Raw genomic sequence first — 21,535 nt, 5'->3', positions numbered from 1 at the left:
TATATAAAATAGATAGAGTAATTAAAGGAATGAGAGGAATAGATAAATGGAGAGAAAGGATGAGAGAACTCTTTAATTTTGAAGGGAAAGATTTGATTTCAAAAGATTTGATTTCAAATGCAATGAGGGAATAACATGCGGTACATTTTGATTGTAAAATTAGTAGGGAGAAAGAAAGAACTCTTTAATTTTAAAAGGGAAAGATTTAATTTTAATTGCAATGAGAGAGTGACATGTGGCATATTTTGGTTGTAAAATTAGTAGGAAAAAGAGTAAAACTCTTTAATTTTGGAAAAAAAAATCTAATTTCAATTACAATAAAAAAGTGATATGTGACACATATGAATTTGAAAAGTCATTTTATACAAAATTACAAATCGTGAATAACGATTAGTTTTTGTTAGCATCAAATTATGAGTCACCATTTACCATTAATAGCTCATTGGCTTTTTTTAATAAATTTTTTACTTTCAAAATTGTAAGCCACGATTTACTACTACTCCCATATTTGATAAACTAAACAAAACACATCCACATTTTTTATCCTGCAGTATATTGTTATGATGCTGAATATATTATTTTTTGTACTTAAATTTTTAATTATTATTATTATTATTATTATTATTATTATTATTATTATTATTATTATTATGCTTGTCTTGCTCTATTTTAATTAATAAAAATTAAAGTTTTATTACTATAATAAATTAAAGATAATTAACAAATTTGTTAGAATAATATTTAATTTTTGTTATCATTAACATATTTTCGAACGGATTTGTTACTAAATTAACAGATCTAGATAATCTCAATTACACCAAAGATATATCCTTTTCATATAAATTACATCCAAAACAAATCATGAAACATTACAAAGTGTACCCCTCATGTGTACTGCTCACTGTATCAACACCATGGGGCAACCAAAGATAAACAGGTAAAGAGATAATATGATTATCAGCATGGTTACTAGAAGAATACTTATTACTACCACTACACACTACAACAGATGCGGAACCTAGCGGCGGAGAAACAACGGCCCATGCCAAAAACGACGCTAGTTGAGAAGATCCCGGCAAAGATCATTGGCGGTCTGGCAGGTACCGCTAAACCTTCCTGGATATCGGCCGTGTAGTCCGAACCGCCTCGAATTTGGTGTATATATCTTCATACTAACCCTCCTGATTTCACTTAACCTCTTGGCGCGAACGAAAGCACGAGCAGAGGCGCGAAGAGCACCCAACCTCCCTCTGGCGCAACCTACCCGCGAGTACACCCAGAAACTTCTGCCAGGTGAGATTCAATTCCTTAATTCAATTCCCCCATTTACTTTACTGCCATTAATTGAAACCCTCCTCCCCCCAAATTTGCAGAAACCCGTCACTTCATTTTGGTAGCAAGCCAAACACGAGCGGGAGCAGAGCCGCGTACCATCTGCTCCACTCGGCGCTTCCGTCTTCGCCGTCGAATCGCGCAGCGGCCAACCGTGGTTCCATCACCAGCGACGAAGTTGAGCATCTCACTGGCGGTGCGTGAAATCCCAACACCGTCCTCTCCAGTGCGCGAATCCTAGCTATCGCTACCTCCCACTTTCACCGGTTTGTTCTTCCACATTGAGCTTTTCTTGTGGTTTTCATTATTGGTTCAGAGTTCTAAACATGGATTTGGGTATATCTTCTATAAATTGTGGCTAATTGAAGCGATTTCGAGTTAGGGATTTGATTCAGTACGATTAATTAGCAGATTGCAAGTTTATCTTCCAAAAGATAACAAATATTATAGTATAATACCTCTGTCCATCATCATCAACGATGAATTCCTCTGTTATTCCCTTGTATTATTATTTATGTGAAAGTTGAAATTGGTACTTAATTAGTTTTTACAGTTAGATACCTTGGCTCGTTTATATACTAATTATTCTTAGAGAACTTGATTTACATAAGATAGGATTTTGGGCAATTTTCCAAGTATGAAAATTGATGGAGATATTATATATGGACTTTGCGTGTTTACTTATATAGTTACATTTTTTTAGAATTTGTAGTTACTAAGCTTAGCTTCTGTGCTTTGTTAATCACATTTTTTGTTTCTTATTGTTCTGTTTAAGACCTTTGCACAAAAAAAAAGTGCTCTGTTCAAGACTTTATTAAGTTTCTCTTTTTTGTTACTTCATTGACCGAGTTTGTTCCCTAAGATTGTGTTGAGATTCTAGCACTTTTTATATTTCAAATTGGTTCATGATTACTTTGATTTGTACTATTTGGTTTGCTTTAGTATTAATCTTTTATTGGGATTATTTGTAACAATAAGGGATAGAAAGAGAATTAAGAAGAATTAATTGTGTGATCGAAATCTTCTATTGTGCATCCAATTAATAAAAATTTGATACTAGTAAAGCTTATCCTTCTCTATATTTTGCTACTTCTGACATATTTATCCTTTAATATTACTAGTATATATAAGCTCATTTAATTTTTCAACTATAGATGGAACAAGATTAAGTCAATTATTGATACATGTAAGTGAAGGTCTCCAATTTTTTCCATAACCACCATGCATCATTAACTTGTGCTGATCAAATAATTCAATGTCAAACTAGACCAAAAGAAGGGTAAAAATAATTAAAATCATGCATGTGAAAAAACTCTACAGTTTTCATAACGATCTCCATTGTGCTCTTTGCATTCTATCCTGCATCTATGGTCTGCCTCTAAGCTTGGAAATTTGAAATCCATTATGATAAATTTTATTTATTAATATTGCATCCATTCATCTTTTGCATATGTGAGTAGTGGAATTGATCATTTTCCTAGTGAGGCGAGGGTTATAGTAAGAAGTATTTGATCCTGATGTAACCTTATTTTTGCCTATGTGTTATAACCAATACTTACCTGCATTGACAACTTCTCACCACTGCATCTTTTGCCTGTTATTAGTAATATTAATTTGAAATAAGCAATATTATGTGAGTTTTGGATAATGTTGGATAATTGATAATATAGTATATTTGGTGACATTCTAATTTCCAAAAACTCTGACTTATGAATTAACTGTTGAGATCAAGAGGAATTACTAAGTTATAACAAACATATAGATACATGACTCTTTATTCTATTTTCAGTTTGACTGATTGGTACCTGTTATGTTCAACAGATTGCAACAGAATAATTAATACATTTATTCATTTATTATATATTTCTCTTCATTTGCCTGGACGGAAGAATGAACGAGCTAATTTTATTCTAGTTGTGGTCTATAGAAATATATGTTATGTCACTTGTTGATTCATATACTCAGACATAGCTGCTGGTTTCACCCTGCATGATTTATGCTGTCTCATTTTATCTGCTGTTATGCCATAATACAAGCTGCAAGGCCTAGTTTCTAATATACATTATTATAAAAGGAAACAGATCAAAGAGAGATAGAGAGGGAGCAGATAAATCAGAATATATATGACAGTCTCTTTATGTTTACATGTCACTAGAAGAGAAGCAATTGTTAATCAGATATTATTTCATATATGTATCCTATGAATGGATGATTGACCATTCTTTTAGTTTATATATTAAATAAATTAAAATAGTATGTAACCATATACACATAACGATTAATCAACGAGTACAGTATGCACTTAGAGTTTTTAAGTAATAGTTATAGTAGGAAGTGAGATTTGACTTAATAATCTTCAATTAGAGAAATAATTTTAATGTACTTATTTTTATTACTTTGAATTTTTTTTAAAAAATAATTAGTGATTTCCTTTGTATTATTATTTATGTGAATATTGAAATTGGTACTTAATTAGTTTCTGCAGTTAGATATCTTGGCTGGTTTATATACTAATTATTCTTAGAGAACTTGATTTACATAAGATAGGATTTTGGGCAATTTTCCAAGTATGAAAATTGATGGAGATATTATATATGGACTTTGCGTGTTTACTTATATAGTTACATTTTTTTAGAATTCGTAGTTACTAACCTTAGCTTCTGTGCTTTGTTAATCCCATTTTTTGTTTCTTATTGTTCTGTTTAAGACCTTTGCACAAAAAAAAAAAAAGTACTCTGTTCAAGACTTTATTAAGTTTCTCTTTTTTGTTACTTCATTGACCGAGTTTGTTCCCTAAGATTGTGTTGAGATTCTAGCACTTTTTATATTTCAAATTGGTTCATGATTACTTTGATTTGTACTATTTGGTTTGCTTTAGTATTAATCTTTTATTTAATAATATAAAATGACTAGTAGAGCTGTTTATGTAGCCTTACAATAAATTGAAAGTGAGGAACTTTTGAGGGGTTGGATAAAAATAACGCAGCAAGATGTATCTAATATGATTGTTGGAGCTGTTTTGAATGATACTAATCAAATTGTGTTCACTTTTATGACCAAGTGAAATCGTTTTTCCAATGGTATAGTTGAGAATAGTACAGCGGTATGCTACTTTCAATGAAATATTTTACATCAACTTTAGTTGATATTAATATATGCAGCATGATATAATAAAGCTGTCAACTAGACTTCTTACTATATTTTTCTTCACTTGATATGTTTCTTTATATTGTGATAGGACCTGAATTAATTATTCTTGAACTGTATCTGATATGTGTATTTACAAGTTAGTTCTTAGCCAGTGATCATGGTCATTGATTTTCTTTATTCAGCTGCTAAATGACAAATTTAAGGTGGAGTATTAGTTATACTCTTTTGGTAATAATATCAATATTTAAGCGCTGAAAAGGCCATTTTCATTTTAGTTGACAATGTACTCACTCTTACAGGAGCAATTATTTAAACCATATATGAAGAGAAGGATGAAGATGGCTTTCTTTATGTAACATACATGTGGCTACCATTTTTTTGGAAGTCTCACTTCCCACATGCATTAGCCATTTTCTTATATTGTTTACTTTGATTAATGATTTGTATGATGAATTCGTTACACTTCTCATATCAGGAATCGTGATTTATCTCACTGACATGTACCCTCAATGTATCTATAAAAATCATCATAAATGAAACATAAATCAGGATGTACCACTGAAACTCTAATGAATAATGATACCGCAAAATGAAAAGGCAACTTGGAAGATGGAAATCAAGTTTTGAAAAAAGAAAAGATGCTCACCAAAATATTTTTCAATTTATTTCACTCTCCACATGAAAATATTCAAAGGATTTGTTGTTTTTTTGGGCTCTGTGATCTGTTATTTATACTTTTGTGTTTTATATCTTTATACTCTAACTTCATATCCTCCCGTTTTTTTTTTAAGGAATCTCTTCTTTTCCATTCCATTTTTTGGCTTCGGAACCAGAAATTCTTCTTTCCAGTAATTTTTTAAACGTGCAGAATTAGACCATGAGTAAGCAACCTTCCTAATACCATTTATATTCTATCAATTAGCCCGGATACAAGTACCTTTATCTATGTTTTATTTCCGGGTTATTCTCCCGTTCTCTCTTTTGGATTACTTACTGCATTAATATGGAATATTACTCTCCCGTTATGAAGTTTTAATTATTAAAAAGGATATTTAATACTAAAATTATTAAAAATGACCAAATCTTTTTATAGTATTGGTGAAGAAGAACCAAATCTTATTATAATGAACTAAATATATTCTTAACTATACTTTTACTTATTTGTTATAATCTTTAACATATGTTGTTTGATTCTCAACACTATATAGATATGTATGAATATTCACTTGGGATTAAGTAGTTAATTACTTTTAAAAAATTTAGTCTAATAGATTGTTAGGGAAATTTCATTATTAAAATATTAATTTATAACTGTTTATTTATTTTTTTTAATTTTATATTAATTATTATTATATTTTTAACATTTTCAGTAATTTTATTATTTATTTATTTAATTTTTTATTATTTTTATAATCTTTTGTCTTATTTTTTGTTGGGTAAAGATCACAAAATTAAAAATTATTTATAAAAGATTTGATTCTAGGACTTAAACATTATAAAATGAGTTACTCCTTCTTAATAATGTTGGTACTAAAGGTCCTTTTTAATAATTAAATCTTCCTAACGGTTCTTTATAATAATTTTTCCTTTGATATATCCCGTTGAACAGTTTGTCCGTATTTTTTTTTTATTTTCTATTTGTGTTTCCTTATTAAATTTTTATGCATTTGTTTATATGAACATCATAAAAGTGGATATAGATAAGAGTTGGATCTCAAAGCCACGAGGTAGTGTCGAATACAAGGCCGGGTTGAACAAATTTTTGGATTTCGCATTTGCGAATGCATCATCCGATGGGATGATACATTGTCCATGTCCTTTGTGTGGGTTCCGGCTATTCCAAAATAGAGAGGATGCTTATGATCACTTGCTATTAAAACCGTTTCCTGCTAAGTATACTTTTTGGTTACATCACGGGGAGAGACGCGTAGGAGACAGTTCTACTGAGACACAAGAAGTTGACCCTGGTAGCGTCTACCGAGATCCACTGCGCGACATGGTTCGTGAGGCATTCAACTTTCCAGGTTCTGTTGTCGATGAAGATGACTCGGGCAACAAAGATGTTGAGGGGGATGCCGAAGAATTGCCTTATTTGTATAGCGAACCTAGTCAGGCGGCCCGTCATTTTGATGAGCTGCTTGAGGATGGAGAGCAGGAATTGTATCCGGGTTGTGCGAAATTCTCGAAGTTGGCTTTCTTGGTCAGGCTATACCATATAAAGTGCATGTGCGGCGTGAGCGACAAGGCATTCGGAATGATACTAGAGTTACTGTGTGAGTCCTTTGAGCATGCAAAGATTCCGGCTTCACTGCACGATGCCAAGAGGATCATACGAAAGCTCGGTATTGCGTACAAGAAGATAGATGCATGTCCGAATGACTGCATGCTATATCATGGCAGCGATCAAGAACTGTCTAGGTGCAAGATATGTGGGACCTCGAGATGGAAGCAAAAGAGTAGGAGGAATTCCGTTGTCCGGATCAACGTGGTTGTTAAGAAGAATGAAAAGCCGCAGGCGGCGAAAGTTCTTCGTTACTTTCCCCTTGTTCCACGACTGCAGCGGATGTTCATGTCCAGTAAGACATCTGTTGACATGTTGTGGCACAAGAAAGGTCCTAACTCGGATGGTTTTTTGAGGCATCCACGAGACGGAGAGGCATGGAAGGCATTTGATAGAAGATATACTCACTTCAGTGGCGATCCACGCAGCGTTCGCTTAGCCTTAGCTAGTGATGGCTTTAATCCCTTCGGAAATCTCAGCTCAAGGTACTCGATTTGGCCCGTGATTCTCATCCCCTACAACCTGCCCCCATGGAGTTGTATGAGACCCAGCTCTTTCTTGCTGTCTATGATTATCCCCGGTCCCAAGATGCCTGGTAATGACATAGATGTCTACTTACAGCCGCTGATAGATGAGTTGAAGCAGCTGTGGGGTGGTGTTGATACGTACGACGCTAGCGAGAAAAAAACATTCAAGCTGCATGCTGCGTTGTTGTGGACAATCAGCGATTTTCCAGGGTTGGGCAACTTATCTGGGTGGAATACGTACGGTGGGAGAGCATGTCCTACGTGCAACCTGGATGCCGAGTCTAAGCGACTCACGTTTAGTCAGAAATGGTGTTTCATGGGTCATCGGCGCTTTCTGAATCAAAGCCACAGATTTCGGCAGGACCGGGTCCGATTTGATGGGAAGGTAGAGGTCAGAGGTCCGCCTATAATATTGTCGGGTGGAGATATTTTGAGACAGTTGGATAATGTGCATGTCAAGCTTGGTAAGGTGCAAACGGAAGCCGGTAAAAGAGCGCGCGGACAACAGGCTGCATTACAAGATGAGTCTCCTTGGAAAAAAAGGAGTATATTCTTTGATCTTCCATATTGGGAGTATAATTTGTTGCGTCACAATCTGGACGTGATGCACATAGAGAAGAATGTGTGCGACAACATTATCTACACGATACTGAACGACAGTGGTAAGTCCAAGGACAACCTCAAAGCTCGAAAAGACCTCCAGCTGATGGGAATTAGGCGTGAACTTTGGCCACGAGAAGATGGAAAATATCCCATTGCAATATTCTCCATGTCGAATTCACAGAAGGACGTTTTTCTTAGGAACTTAAAGAATGTGGTCTTTCCAGATGGTCATTCGAGTAACATATCTCGCTGTATTGACCTACAACAGCGAAAAATTTCCGGCTTGAAAAGTCACGACAACCACATTCTCATGGAACATCTTCTCCCAATAGCTATCAGGAATGTATTGGAAGCCCCAGTGGCAGTCGTCCTGGCTGATTTGTCAACTTTCTTTCGACGACTATGCAGTAAATCTATAGACCCTGAACAACTTCCTCTCCTACAGGAACATGTGATCCTCACTCTTTGTCAAATGGAGATAATTTTCCCACCATCTTTCTTCACAGTCATGGTACACCTAACCGCGCATCTGGTTGAAGAGGTACGCCTAGGAGGCCCGGTGCATTATAGGTGGATGTATCCAATTGAAAGGTACCTATAAGACTAATTTTACATTTGAGTTATTTCAAAAGTTAACAACCTAACACGTATCTCGCTCGTAAAGGTACCTAGGTCGTCTTAAGCAGTACGTGCGTAATAAGGCAGCACCGGAAGGATCAATTGCCGAGGGCTACTTATCTGATGAGATTCTCACTTTTTGTTCGAGATATCTAGATAACGTTGAAAGCAGGATCAATCGACCATTGCGTGTCGATGATCGACCGAGTGAAGATGCGACTAATAACGCGACCAGCATGTTCCCACTAATTGGCAAAGCGGTAGGGGCTTCCGAGAGTTTGAATCTTTCACCAACCGAGAGACTTCAAGCACATCGTCACGTATTGGTCAATTGCGCAGGTGTAGAGAATTTCTTAGAGTAAGTGCAGTTATTAACCTTAGAATCATATTGTACCCGAAGGCAATATTTGTTTATACCTTTAACAGTACATCCACACGGTATACTCAGGGATTTTAGGGCTAGTAGAAAAAGACAGCTACGAAGTATTGGCAAAAGAAATGAAGCCTACATTGACAGGGTTGTCCATAGAGAATTCGCCGAGTGGTTCAAGAATGAGGTGAATCTTCTGTACGGCTCTTCCATTTATAGTTTCGTTAATATATTGCCTCCTGCCACTCAACTCTAAAAATAATTATATCATTGGTAGATACCACTGGGAAGTACGATGCACCCGAGAGAATTGCAGTGGCTCGCATGTGGCCCCAATATTCAGGCAAAGCGCTTTAAGGCGTACAATGTCAACGGATTCAAGTTTAGAACACTATCAAGAGAGGATGGAATGAGAACCCAAAATAGCGGGGTTTGTGTCACATCTGACACTAGAAGTTATGCAAGCGCTCGTGACAGTAACATGGCTGTTGGTGGCGTCTCCTATTATGGAAGATTGGTAGATATCATTGAGATGAATTACAGTGGCCAATTCTCTGTGGCCTTGTTTAGATGCATTTGGGCAGACACCACGTCTGGTAGAGGCATAAAACAAGACATTTTGGGACACACCTGTGTTAACTTTAGCAATCCGATTCATACTGGGGATCGTGAAGATGACGAGTCGTACATTCTTGCTTCCGAGGCTCGCCTTGTATACTATGTGGAGGATGAGGTCGATAAGGAATGGAGCGTAGTGGTCCATGTGAAGCCGAGAGATTTGTTCGACATGGGTGAATACAATGAACAATGTGAGGTCGAACTTTCCCTCCAACAAAGTCTGACTGATTTGTCTAAGTGTGATATTGAAGGTATCTCGTTGACAAGGGATGGCAACTTAGAAGAACCCACACCTAACACAATCGAAACCGGTGAAGAGGTTGCTGATTCATAGATATATTTGGCTACCAATATATGACATGCACACTTGTACCTTTCCCTTTATTATACTCTTGAAATTTTATTTATAAGCAAATAGCATAATAATAAAAATCAGTCGTCTGGATCGACTTTGATCTTATTTAATTTTGCCTTTTTTAAGTGTATGGATCTTGAGAATACGTTAGCAAGACATGTATACTTAGAGTTCTCACGCTCACCCTTTTATGTGTTGGGACTAAGCAGGAAAATTAGAAGAGAATGACCTCTTTATGTGTGCCAGCAGCTTTTTTTTCGTCCGCTCGATGCAAGAGGCATCTCCGTTCTCTTCACTTGAGCACACAATTTCATTCGCTAGAGATCTATGGTTCACCAAATCGCCTATTAGAGCATGGTTGGATGCATTCTCCGCACACAGTCACATAGGTACAGTTATTAGTAGGGCGCCTACTGAACTAATTTCGGTACGTATCCAAACTGACTGACCAATCAAGGGTTCTATAACCATAACCATAAGACAAAGCCAACTATCTGATGATTTATACTACTCTGAACGTTGTAGGATTTGTGTCAATTCGGAGCAAAGTATCGAAAGAAATTTGGCTTCGAATTCTTAACAACTACAAATGCTAGACATTCCCATAAAATACTGGAGGAGATCAAGGTATAAATCAGCTTATTAAATGTTATTATTATTATTGTTACTGTTATTATTTTGGATATCACTTTAATAATTTGCAAGATATTAAGTCTCAATTAATGTTAACATATATATTATTGGATTTAAAAAAAGTAAAATCAAACTATATATATATAGAGTACAGTTGCATGCTAGGGATAGGATAATTGGTACAATTATTGGTTTGAATATATAGATATAGTTTCTTTTCATTCTATTTTAAATATACATACTCCCATAAGTACCTATTTAGGTCTCATTACGTTATTAAATTTTTTTCTGATAAAATATATAGTTTTCTTGTGTTTAATAAAATTCAATAGTAAACATAAAAATATTAAAAAAATAAAAAAATATTTTTTTAGAATGTTATAATTTATTATTTTACCTTTTTTACATAAATTTTTTTTAACATAACATATAAACAAACAAATTTTGTTATGTTATTCTATCCAACAAAATTGTTAAATTAAAAAATATTTTTATACGAGCTATTTAAATACAGGGTTTTTTAAAAATCACTTAAAAGAATTGTTATTTTGTAGAAGTTCACCCAAATTGGTAGTAGATTTTATGTAGATTTCTTATTTTTAGTATTTTTCTTTAGTTTATAAAATATGATTTTCCGAGAACAAAAAAAAAAGTGAAGAAAAACTTGAGATTTTTTCTTTTCTTGTTGGTTATTAATTAGTTGCACGAGGACTTTTTCAACATGGTCAAGAATGATCCACAGCTGAATCTATATTCGATTTCAATGGTGACTGCAGCAATATAACATAACTATCAAAAACTACTAAGTCAACATATTTTAAATAATACTAATGACGAACGTCTTAATGATACTAATCTATTTTCTGGTTTGGTTATAAAGGTAATATGGGTATCCAACTTTTCATTAAATTTTGGTTAATGTTTTAAAACTTTCAATTTTTAACTGTATCAGTTTAATTAACGATTTAATTTTTAGAACCTTAAATGGGTTTGCATTATTATGACATATGCGGATCATCATCTTCGGCTATGTGCTGTGATTGCTATGAATGAACTTCTCCATAAAGCATATATATTTGAGGCAAAATCTTTTTTACTATATTCTTGAGAACTCAAGCAGAACGTAGTAAATAGTATCGGGTTAAAAGATAAAATTTTGGGATAAATCTTGCTGAATTTAGTCAACAAATCCCCTCCCCATGAACACTTTCAGAGAACTCTATGTAATGGCTGCGTAGTTTGTTGGAATGCCCAATTGTTCTGATGATTCTTTTGTTCTGATTTAGGCTCGATGCGAGAACAATCTCTTGGTTGAACTGGATATTGCGGCTCGAGAGAAATTCTATTTCATAGAAGAAGGACTCACAAAAATCTGGGAACGTAAGTCTAACAAACCTTGTAGAATATGGCAGCCAGACCATTTTCTCTGTAAAGTTTAGTAATGTTATTCAAATTGTTTTGTTGCGATTTAACTTTCAGGAATATCTCAAGAAGAGCTTCAAGAGAAATCAGAAGATTTAGGGGAGATAGTTCCAGACTCACTGGAAGAAGAACTCGTGCCCAGCAACAGTTCCGACGAGGAGGTTTGGATCGATGACAAGGCTACCATGAGAAATTATGATCTCAATAAAACACCAGACGAGAACCAGATAGAATGATCCAGCTCTCACCTGATTTCTTCTGATGGTGTTTTTGTCAAATAATATGACTCATTATTAGCTTATTTGCATCCTAGTAATGTTTTCGTTGTTATGTCTAGTTGTTTTTGTGTTTTTGCACAGAGTTCAACATAGATTCATTTCAAACACAAAGATGTTTAGCTGACCTATTCAAATTTTTTCGGTACATTTTTATTACTTTTACTATGGTTAAATTTTTATTGCCTACTTGATGCTAGCTATTCGAAGAATTTGTGGTGAAAATTGTATTTCCAACAAATACAGTAGTTAATTCTTGAATTCACTGCCAATATTCAATTAAATAAAACTAATACGTAAGTTAAAGGTTCTCATCCCACCATATCTCCAAATATGTTTAGAAGATTTGAAAAAGTATAATCTGTAACAAAATATAATGCGGATAGAGGAGTTTGGTATCCACTTCTTTTTTCCTATCTTACCCTTAATTTTATAATCTAAGATTGCGTCCTCAATCATGTATTCACATTCTGTAAATTCTATATTAATCCACTAGAGAATTATGTAATTGCTTCATTTAGGAGTACATATAATTCACTCTTAAATATAATCAACATAAAATTATATTTTTTCAATTTTTTAAAATTTACATTATTTATTAAAATAATGATATAATGAATGTACTGTTGCAAAAAAATGAAAATAACTTCATAAATATATTTTTTGTTGAAAGAAAACATAACTCAATAAATGTAAAGTCTAATTTAAATAACTATAGTTAAATAAAATAAATAATAAAAAACGGATAAAAAATTTAAAATTTTTTTTAAAAGAAATCATTATTCTCATACACAATGACATAGAATTTTAGCATTATCCTTTTCTATATGCATCTATTTTTTTAGTTTTTATCCATAGTTCTGTGCTTTATTTTAATAAACAACATTATTTATTGAAATATCAATTTAAATTTTAATATTGTCTATATTGAGAAGAAAGGTTTATTATTAACAGAAATTCTCTTGTACACTGTCAGTTACTTTACATAAAAAATAAATTCACCCATTTTAAAGCAACTTTATTAAATTCTTATGTAAATCATTGTTACGTATTTTGATAGAATAAAAACAAAATAGTTTACACATGATTTTTTTTAAATTAATGTATAAAGAATAATTTTTTCCTTTAAATTATTATATGATATTATTTTAATGTACTCTTGGTACCTATAACATAATGCTTTTAGTATTATACATATATTAATTTAAAATTAACTATTCTACATGTTAAAAAAATTGAATAAGTTATAAAAATTTTTATTTACTTATTCAATACAAAATTTTTGAATGCTTGAAGTCTTAATTTTTTCTTAGAATGATAAAATATGAAGTAAAAAGCAACTATGAAAAATAAGTGCCTATATAATATGTATACATCTAGATATCTAAATCAAATAAGAAAGTAATTAGTTAACAACTCAAAAGTTAATACAATGGATAGTTATGGATCAAAGTAGTGAACAAAAATAAAAGTTGGGATAATGGTATGATACTAATTGATTGCGATTGGGGTTAATAGAAGAAGAAACAAAAAAAAAGGAATTTAAATGAAACAAGGCAACATAATAATGATGACAGAACAATAATAGTTATACATGTAAAAAGAATAAAAAAATAATAGTGTAAAATAGGATGAGATGATAAAATCAAAATAAAAATTAATAACTTAGAAATAATAATAAAATTAAAGATAATTAAATATGTTCGATATAAGATTAAATAAATAAATTTTTTTATATATTAGAATTATGCATAAAAATAAGGTGAATTTTGAATTTAAATTTTTAAATTTGCTTCAAATTAAATAGGATTGAAAAAATCAATAAATTTTATATATAAATAAATGACTAATTTATAAATAATGTTAGTAAATTTTTTTCTTGATTTTATTACACATGATAACAACATAATTCCTTTTTATTATTTTTTAATTTAAATCTATTTATTTTATATTTCTTACAATTATTAAATACCTTAAAATATTTTATTTTTTTATAATTTAATTTTTAATTATTCAACAATTTATAATTATTGATATTAAATTAGGATAACATTTTTGACTTTTTTTACCTATATCTTTTTCCGATAACATATACATATCTTTAATGTGTGCTTTTATAATTTAACATTTTAAAAGTCTTTTATAGCAATTTTAATTTTAACAAAATATCATATAACTAAGGCTACGTTAATTTTGAAATGATGAAAAAAAAAACTTATTTGACAAATTTAAAGGGTGAATAATATATTAACACCAATACTAAAATACGATATAAATAGGATCATGTTAATATTAAAATAAAAAAATAATAATTTAATAAATTTGACGAAGTAATAATATATTAAAAATATTAAATTAATTTTTTAAAATAATAAAAAAGCGGCTATATAAGCACGTTAGTGTCTTGTTGAACCGCTAGTACATAATAAGGCAAATTATATTCGTATGTAGCATTTGTTTTGGTCTTTAATTTGAAATATTTTGGTAGAATATATATCATTATAGTCTTATTGTTTTATATATTGGGATTAGTGAACAAAATTAAACATTGATATATTATCTATGTTACAATTATGAAAACGTGATTTAGTGGTGTTTTATTTGGGGTTTCCATTAGTGAGTTTATATAATACGTGAATATAGGCTGAATTAGAAGTGGTGTAGTGGGTTTATACTAACTCAAGGCCCACACCACCATTAAGCCTCGAAGCAGTTAATGTAAAAAAATGAAAATCAAAATTTCCTCACATGAGCCCCTGTTGCGCACACATCTTCTCCCATAGCTGAACCCTTGTTTTCACTCTCCCTCCTTGGTTGTTTCTGAGCAGCACTTGCGTCGTTGGTGCGTCCTCGCTTCCCTCGCCTTCGTCAGTCACATCCTCTTCCACTCGGTCGTAGTGCTCGTTCAGGTAACAAGTTTCAGCTCTTTCATGCTCATAATTTTTTTTTTTCAATTAAGTTAACTTTAATTTGAATTCTATGTGGGTATGAACATTCACAGATGAAATATAAGTCATTTGGGGTTGCATGTTCTAATCTTCAATGTATTTGTTCAAGAGGGTTAAAGTATATGGCCACTGATAGTTCCTTCTAATTTCTAAGTTAAATATATTAAGTAAAAAATATTCTTTTGATTAAAAAAAATTGCGATTTGCACAACTGCTATGAATATGAACATTGATAACGGGAATGGTTAATCTAATGGAGTATATATTGTTCATGCAAATTAGGGAATATTAACTTTAGTCATATTTTCTTAATTAACTCTGTTAGGATTATTAATGATGGATGTTAACTTTAACCATGGTTTCTTAATTTTTTATAGTTATGATGGTTTCTTAATTAACATCCATCATTAATAATCAAAAGTTAATGATTATAGTTATGATTATTAATGATGGATGTTAATTAAGAAACCATCATAACTATAAAAAATTAAGAAACCATGGTTAAAGTTAACATCCATCATTAATAATCCTAACAGAGTTAATTAAGAAAATATGACTAAAGTTAATATTCCCTAATTTGCATGAACAATATATACTCCATTAGATTAACCATTCCCGTTATCAATGTTCATATTCATAGCAGTTGTGCAAATCGCAATTTTTTTTAATCAAAAGAATATTTTTTACTTAATATATTTAACTTAGAAATTAGAAGGAACTATCAGTGGCCATATACTTTAACCCTCTTGAACAAATACATTGAAGATTAGAACATGCAACCCCAAATGACTTATATTTCATCTGTGAATGTTCATACCCACATAGAATTCAAATTAAAGTTAACTTAATTGAAAAAAAAAAATTATGAGCATGAAAGAGCTGAAACTTGTTACCTGAACGAGCACTACGACCGAGTGGAAGAGGATGTGACTGACGAAGGCGAGGGAAGCGAGGACGCACCAACGACGCAAGTGCTGCTCAGAAACAACCAAGGAGGGAGAGTGAAAACAAGGGTTCAGCTATGGGAGAAGATGTGTGCGCAACAGGGGCTCATGTGAGGAAATTTTGATTTTCATTTTTTTACATTAACTGCTTCGAGGCTTAATGGTGGTGTGGGCCTTGAGTTAGTATAAACCCACTACACCACTTCTAATTCAGCCTATATTCACGTATTATATAAACTCACTAATGGAAACCCCAAATAAAACACCACTAAATCACGTTTTCATAATTGTAACATAGATAATATATCAATGTTTAATTTTGTTCACTAATCCCAATATATAAAACAATAAGACTATAATGATATATATTCTACCAAAATATTTCAAATTAAAGACCAAAACAAATGCTACATACGAATATAATTTGCCTTATTATGTACTAGCGGTTCAACAAGACACTAACGTGCTTATATAGCCGCTTTTTTATTATTTTAAAAAATTAATTTAATATTTTTAATATATTATTACTTCGTCAAATTTATTAAATTATTATTTTTTTATTTTAATATTAACATGATCCTATTTATATCGTATTTTAGTATTGGTGTTAATATATTATTCACCCTTTAAATTTGTCAAATAAGTTTTTTTTTTCATCATTTCAAAATTAACGTAGCCTTAGTTATATGATATTTTGTTAAAATTAAAATTGCTATAAAAGACTTTTAAAATGTTAAATTATAAAAGCACACATTAAAGATATGTATATGTTATCGGAAAAAGATATAGGTAAAAAAAGTCAAAAATGTTATCCTAATTTAATATCAATAATTATAAATTGTTGAATAATTAAAAATTAAATTATAAAAAAATAAAATATTTTAAGGTATTTAATAATTGTAAGAAATATAAAATAAATAGATTTAAATTAAAAAATAATAAAAAGGAATTATGTTGTTATCATGTGTAATAAAATCAAGAAAAAAATTTACTAACATTATTTATAAATTAGTCATTTATTTATATATAAAATTTATTGATTTTTTCAATCCTATTTAATTTGAAGCAAATTTAAAAATTTAAATTCAAAATTCACCTTATTTTTATGCATAATTCTAATATATAAAAAAATTTATTTATTTAATCTTATATCGAACATATTTAATTATCTTTAATTTTATTATTATTTCTAAGTTATTAATTTTTATTTTGATTTTATCATCTCATCCTATTTTACACTATTATTTTTTTTATTCTTTTTACATGTATAACTATTATTGTTCTGTCATCATTATTATGTTGCCTTGTTTCATTTAAATTCCTTTTTTTTTGTTTCTTCTTCTATTAACCCCAATCGCAATCAATTAGTATCATACCATTATCCCAACTTTTATTTTTGTTCACTACTTTGATCCATAACTATCCATTGTATTAACTTTTGAGTTGTTAACTAATTACTTTCTTATTTGATTTAGATATCTAGATGTATACATATTATATAGGCACTTATTTTTCATAGTTGCTTTTTACTTCATATTTTATCATTCTAAGAAAAAATTAAGACTTCAAGCATTCAAAAATTTTGTATTGAATAAGTAAATAAAAATTTTTATAACTTATTCAATTTTTTTAACATGTAGAATAGTTAATTTTAAATTAATATATGTATAATACTAAAAGCATTATGTTATAGGTACCAAGAGTACATTAAAATAATATCATATAATAATTTAAAGGAAAAAATTATTCTTTATACATTAATTTAAAAAAAATCATGTGTAAACTATTTTGTTTTTATTCTATCAAAATACGTAACAATGATTTACATAAGAATTTAATAAAGTTGCTTTAAAATGGGTGAATTTATTTTTTATGTAAAGTAACTGACAGTGTACAAGAGAATTTCTGTTAATAATAAACCTTTCTTCTCAATATAGACAATATTGAAATTTAAATTGATATTTCAATAAATAATGTTGTTTATTAAAATAAAGCACAGAACTATGGATAAAAACTAAAAAAATAGATGCATATAGAAAAGGATAATGCTAAAATTCTATGTCATTGTGTATGAGAATAATGATTTCTTTTAAAAAAAATTTTAAATTTTTTATCCGTTTTTTATTATTTATTTTATTTAACTATAGTTATTTAAATTAGACTTTACATTTATTGAGTTATGTTTTCTTTCAACAAAAAATATATTTATGAAGTTATTTTCATTTTTTTGCAACAGTACATTCATTATATCATTATTTTAATAAATAATGTAAATTTTAAAAAATTGAAAAAATATAATTTTATGTTGATTATATTTAAGAGTGAATTATATGTACTCCTAAATGAAGCAATTACATAATTCTCTAGTGGATTAATATAGAATTTACAGAATGTGAATACATGATTGAGGACGCAATCTTAGATTATAAAATTAAGGGTAAGATAGGAAAAAAGAAGTGGATACCAAACTCCTCTATCCGCATTATATTTTGTTACAGATTATACTTTTTCAAATCTTCTAAACATATTTGGAGATATGGTGGGATGAGAACCTTTAACTTACGTATTAGTTTTATTTAATTGAATATTGGCAGTGAATTCAAGAATTAACTACTGTATTTGTTGGAAATACAATTTTCACCACAAATTCTTCGAATAGCTAGCATCAAGTAGGCAATAAAAATTTAACCATAGTAAAAGTAATAAAAATGTACCGAAAAAATTTGAATAGGTCAGCTAAACATCTTTGTGTTTGAAATGAATCTATGTTGAACTCTGTGCAAAAACACAAAAACAACTAGACATAACAACGAAAACATTACTAGGATGCAAATAAGCTAATAATGAGTCATATTATTTGACAAAAACACCATCAGAAGAAATCAGGTGAGAGCTGGATCATTCTATCTGGTTCTCGTCTGGTGTTTTATTGAGATCATAATTTCTCATGGTAGCCTTGTCATCGATCCAAACCTCCTCGTCGGAACTGTTGCTGGGCACGAGTTCTTCTTCCAGTGAGTCTGGAACTATCTCCCCTAAATCTTCTGATTTCTCTTGAAGCTCTTCTTGAGATATTCCTGAAAGTTAAATCGCAACAAAACAATTTGAATAACATTACTAAACTTTACAGAGAAAATGGTCTGGCTGCCATATTCTACAAGGTTTGTTAGACTTACGTTCCCAGATTTTTGTGAGTCCTTCTTCTATGAAATAGAATTTCTCTCGAGCCGCAATATCCAGTTCAACCAAGAGATTGTTCTCGCATCGAGCCTAAATCAGAACAAAAGAATCATCAGAACAATTGGGCATTCCAACAAACTACGCAGCCATTACATAGAGTTCTCTGAAAGTGTTCATGGGGAGGGGATTTGTTGACTAAATTCAGCAAGATTTATCCCAAAATTTTATCTTTTAACCCGATACTATTTACTACGTTCTGCTTGAGTTCTCAAGAATATAGTAAAAAAGATTTTGCCTCAAATATATATGCTTTATGGAGAAGTTCATTCATAGCAATCACAGCACATAGCCGAAGATGATGATCCGCATATGTCATAATAATGCAAACCCATTTAAGGTTCTAAAAATTAAATCGTTAATTAAACTGATACAGTTAAAAATTGAAAGTTTTAAAACATTAACCAAAATTTAATGAAAAGTTGGATACCCATATTACCTTTATAACCAAACCAGAAAATAGATTAGTATCATTAAGACGTTCGTCATTAGTATTATTTAAAATATGTTGACTTAGTAGTTTTTGATAGTTATGTTATATTGCTGCAGTCACCATTGAAATCGAATATAGATTCAGCTGTGGATCATTCTTGACCATGTTGAAAAAGTCCTCGTGCAACTAATTAATAACCAACAAGAAAAGAAAAAATCTCAAGTTTTTCTTCACTTTTTTTTTTGTTCTCGGAAAATCATATTTTATAAACTAAAGAAAAATACTAAAAATAAGAAATCTACATAAAATCTACTACCAATTTGGGTGAACTTCTACAAAATAACAATTCTTTTAAGTGATTTTTAAAAAACCCTGTATTTAAATAGCTCGTATAAAAATATTTTTTAATTTAACAATTTTGTTGGATAGAATAACATAACAAAATTTGTTTGTTTATATGTTATGTTAAAAAAAATTTATGTAAAAAAGGTAAAATAATAAATTATAACATTCTAAAAAAATATTTTTTTATTTTTTTAATATTTTTATGTTTACTATTGAATTTTATTAAACACAAGAAAACTATATATTTTATCAGAAAAAAATTTAATAACGTAATGAGACCTAAATAGGTACTTATGGGAGTATGTATATTTAAAATAGAATGAAAAGAAACTATATCTATATATTCAAACCAATAATTGTACCAATTATCCTATCCCTAGCATGCAACTGTACTCTATATATATATAGTTTGATTTTACTTTTTTTAAATCCAATAATATATATGTTAACATTAATTGAGACTTAATATCTTGCAAATTATTAAAGTGATATCCAAAATAATAACAGTAACAATAATAATAATAACAATTAATAAGCTGATTTATACCTTGATCTCCTCCAGTATTTTATGGGAATGTCTAGCATTTGTAGTTGTTAAGAATTCGAAGCCAAATTTCTTTCGATACTTTGCTCCGAATTGACACAAATCCTACAACGTTCAGAGTAGTATAAATCATCAGATAGTTGGCTTTGTCTTATGGTTATGGTTATAGAACCCTTGATTGGTCAGTCAGTTTGGATACGTACCGAAATTAGTTCAGTAGGCGCCCTACTAATAACTGTACCTATGTGACTGTGTGCGGAGAATGCATCCAACCATGCTCTAATAGGCGATTTGGTGAACCATAGATCTCTAGCGAATGAAATTGTGTGCTCAAGTGAAGAGAACGGAGATGCCTCTTGCATCGAGCGGACGAAAAAAAAGCTGCTGGCACACATAAAGAGGTCATTCTCTTCTAATTTTCCTGCTTAGTCCCAACACATAAAAGGGTGAGCGTGAGAACTCTAAGTATACATGTCTTGCTAACGTATTCTCAAGATCCATACACTTAAAAAAGGCAAAATTAAATAAGATCAAAGTCGATCCAGACGACTGATTTTTATTATTATGCTATTTGCTTATAAATAAAATTTCAAGAGTATAATAAAGGGAAAGGTACAAGTGTGCATGTCATATATTGGTAGCCAAATATATCTATGAATCAGCAACCTCTTCACCGGTTTCGATTGTGTTAGGTGTGGGTTCTTCTAAGTTGCCATCCCTTGTCAACGAGATACCTTCAATATCACACTTAGACAAATCAGTCAGACTTTGTTGGAGGGAAAGTTCGACCTCACATTGTTCATTGTATTCACCCATGTCGAACAAATCTCTCGGCTTCACATGGACCACTACGCTCCATTCCTTATCGACCTCATCCTCCACATAGTATACAAGGCGAGC

General features: G+C 30.8%; 3 protein-coding genes across 3 annotated transcripts; 2 read left to right on the top strand and 1 right to left on the bottom strand.

The window, feature by feature from the left end:
- The first annotated feature begins 6,280 nt into the window (after window positions 1–6,280).
- LOC148547358 (uncharacterized) lies at window positions 6,281–8,873 on the top strand. The gene is made up of 2 exons (XM_088496278.1): window positions 6,281–8,484; window positions 8,558–8,873. Exons 1-2 carry the CDS (start codon window positions 6,281–6,283, stop codon window positions 8,871–8,873), a joined length of 2,520 nt encoding a protein of 839 aa, XP_088352404.1.
- A 1,249-nt stretch (window positions 8,874–10,122) lies between these two features.
- LOC110265408 (uric acid degradation bifunctional protein TTL-like) lies at window positions 10,123–12,145 on the top strand. The gene is made up of 4 exons (XM_088495403.1): window positions 10,123–10,281; window positions 10,380–10,481; window positions 11,774–11,867; window positions 11,967–12,145. Exons 1-4 carry the CDS (start codon window positions 10,123–10,125, stop codon window positions 12,143–12,145), a joined length of 534 nt encoding a protein of 177 aa, XP_088351529.1.
- Window positions 12,146–18,974: 6,829 nt separating this feature from the next.
- Window positions 18,975–20,997, bottom strand: LOC148547357 (uric acid degradation bifunctional protein TTL-like). Its single transcript, XM_088495402.1, has 4 exons — window positions 20,839–20,997; window positions 20,639–20,740; window positions 19,253–19,346; window positions 18,975–19,153 (listed from the first exon to the last, which is right to left on the bottom strand). Exons 1-4 carry the CDS (start codon window positions 20,995–20,997, stop codon window positions 18,975–18,977), a joined length of 534 nt encoding a protein of 177 aa, XP_088351528.1.
- Window positions 20,998–21,535: the final 538 nt, after the last annotated feature.

The sequence above is a fragment of the Arachis ipaensis genome, chromosome B8 (assembly GCF_059453495.1).
Source record: "Arachis ipaensis isolate K30076 ecotype BB chromosome B8, ASM5945349v1, whole genome shotgun sequence".
NCBI classification, from domain to species: Eukaryota; Viridiplantae; Streptophyta; class Magnoliopsida; order Fabales; family Fabaceae; genus Arachis; species Arachis ipaensis.
This window is presented reverse-complemented; position numbering and strand designations above follow the sequence as displayed.

Excerpts from the sequence above, each read along its gene's own strand:
- LOC148547357 (XM_088495402.1), bottom strand. The coding sequence starts at position 20,997 with ATGCAAGAGGCATCTCCGTTCTCTTCACTTGAGCACACAATTTCATTC. Across the intron at positions 19,347-20,638 it reads AAATACTGGAGGAGATCAAG|GCTCGATGCGAGAACAATCT; the intron begins GTATAAATCAGC and ends GTTCTGATTTAG. Across the intron at positions 19,154-19,252 it reads ACTCACAAAAATCTGGGAAC|GAATATCTCAAGAAGAGCTT; the intron begins GTAAGTCTAACA and ends TTTAACTTTCAG.
- LOC148547358 (XM_088496278.1), top strand. The coding sequence starts at position 6,281 with ATGATACATTGTCCATGTCCTTTGTGTGGGTTCCGGCTATTCCAAAAT. Across the intron at positions 8,485-8,557 it reads TGGATGTATCCAATTGAAAG|GTACCTAGGTCGTCTTAAGC; the intron begins GTACCTATAAGA and ends TCGCTCGTAAAG.
- LOC110265408 (XM_088495403.1), top strand. The coding sequence starts at position 10,123 with ATGCAAGAGGCATCTCCGTTCTCTTCACTTGAGCACACAATTTCATTC. Across the intron at positions 10,282-10,379 it reads CGCCTACTGAACTAATTTCG|GATTTGTGTCAATTCGGAGC; the intron begins GTACGTATCCAA and ends TGAACGTTGTAG. Across the intron at positions 11,868-11,966 it reads ACTCACAAAAATCTGGGAAC|GAATATCTCAAGAAGAGCTT; the intron begins GTAAGTCTAACA and ends TTTAACTTTCAG.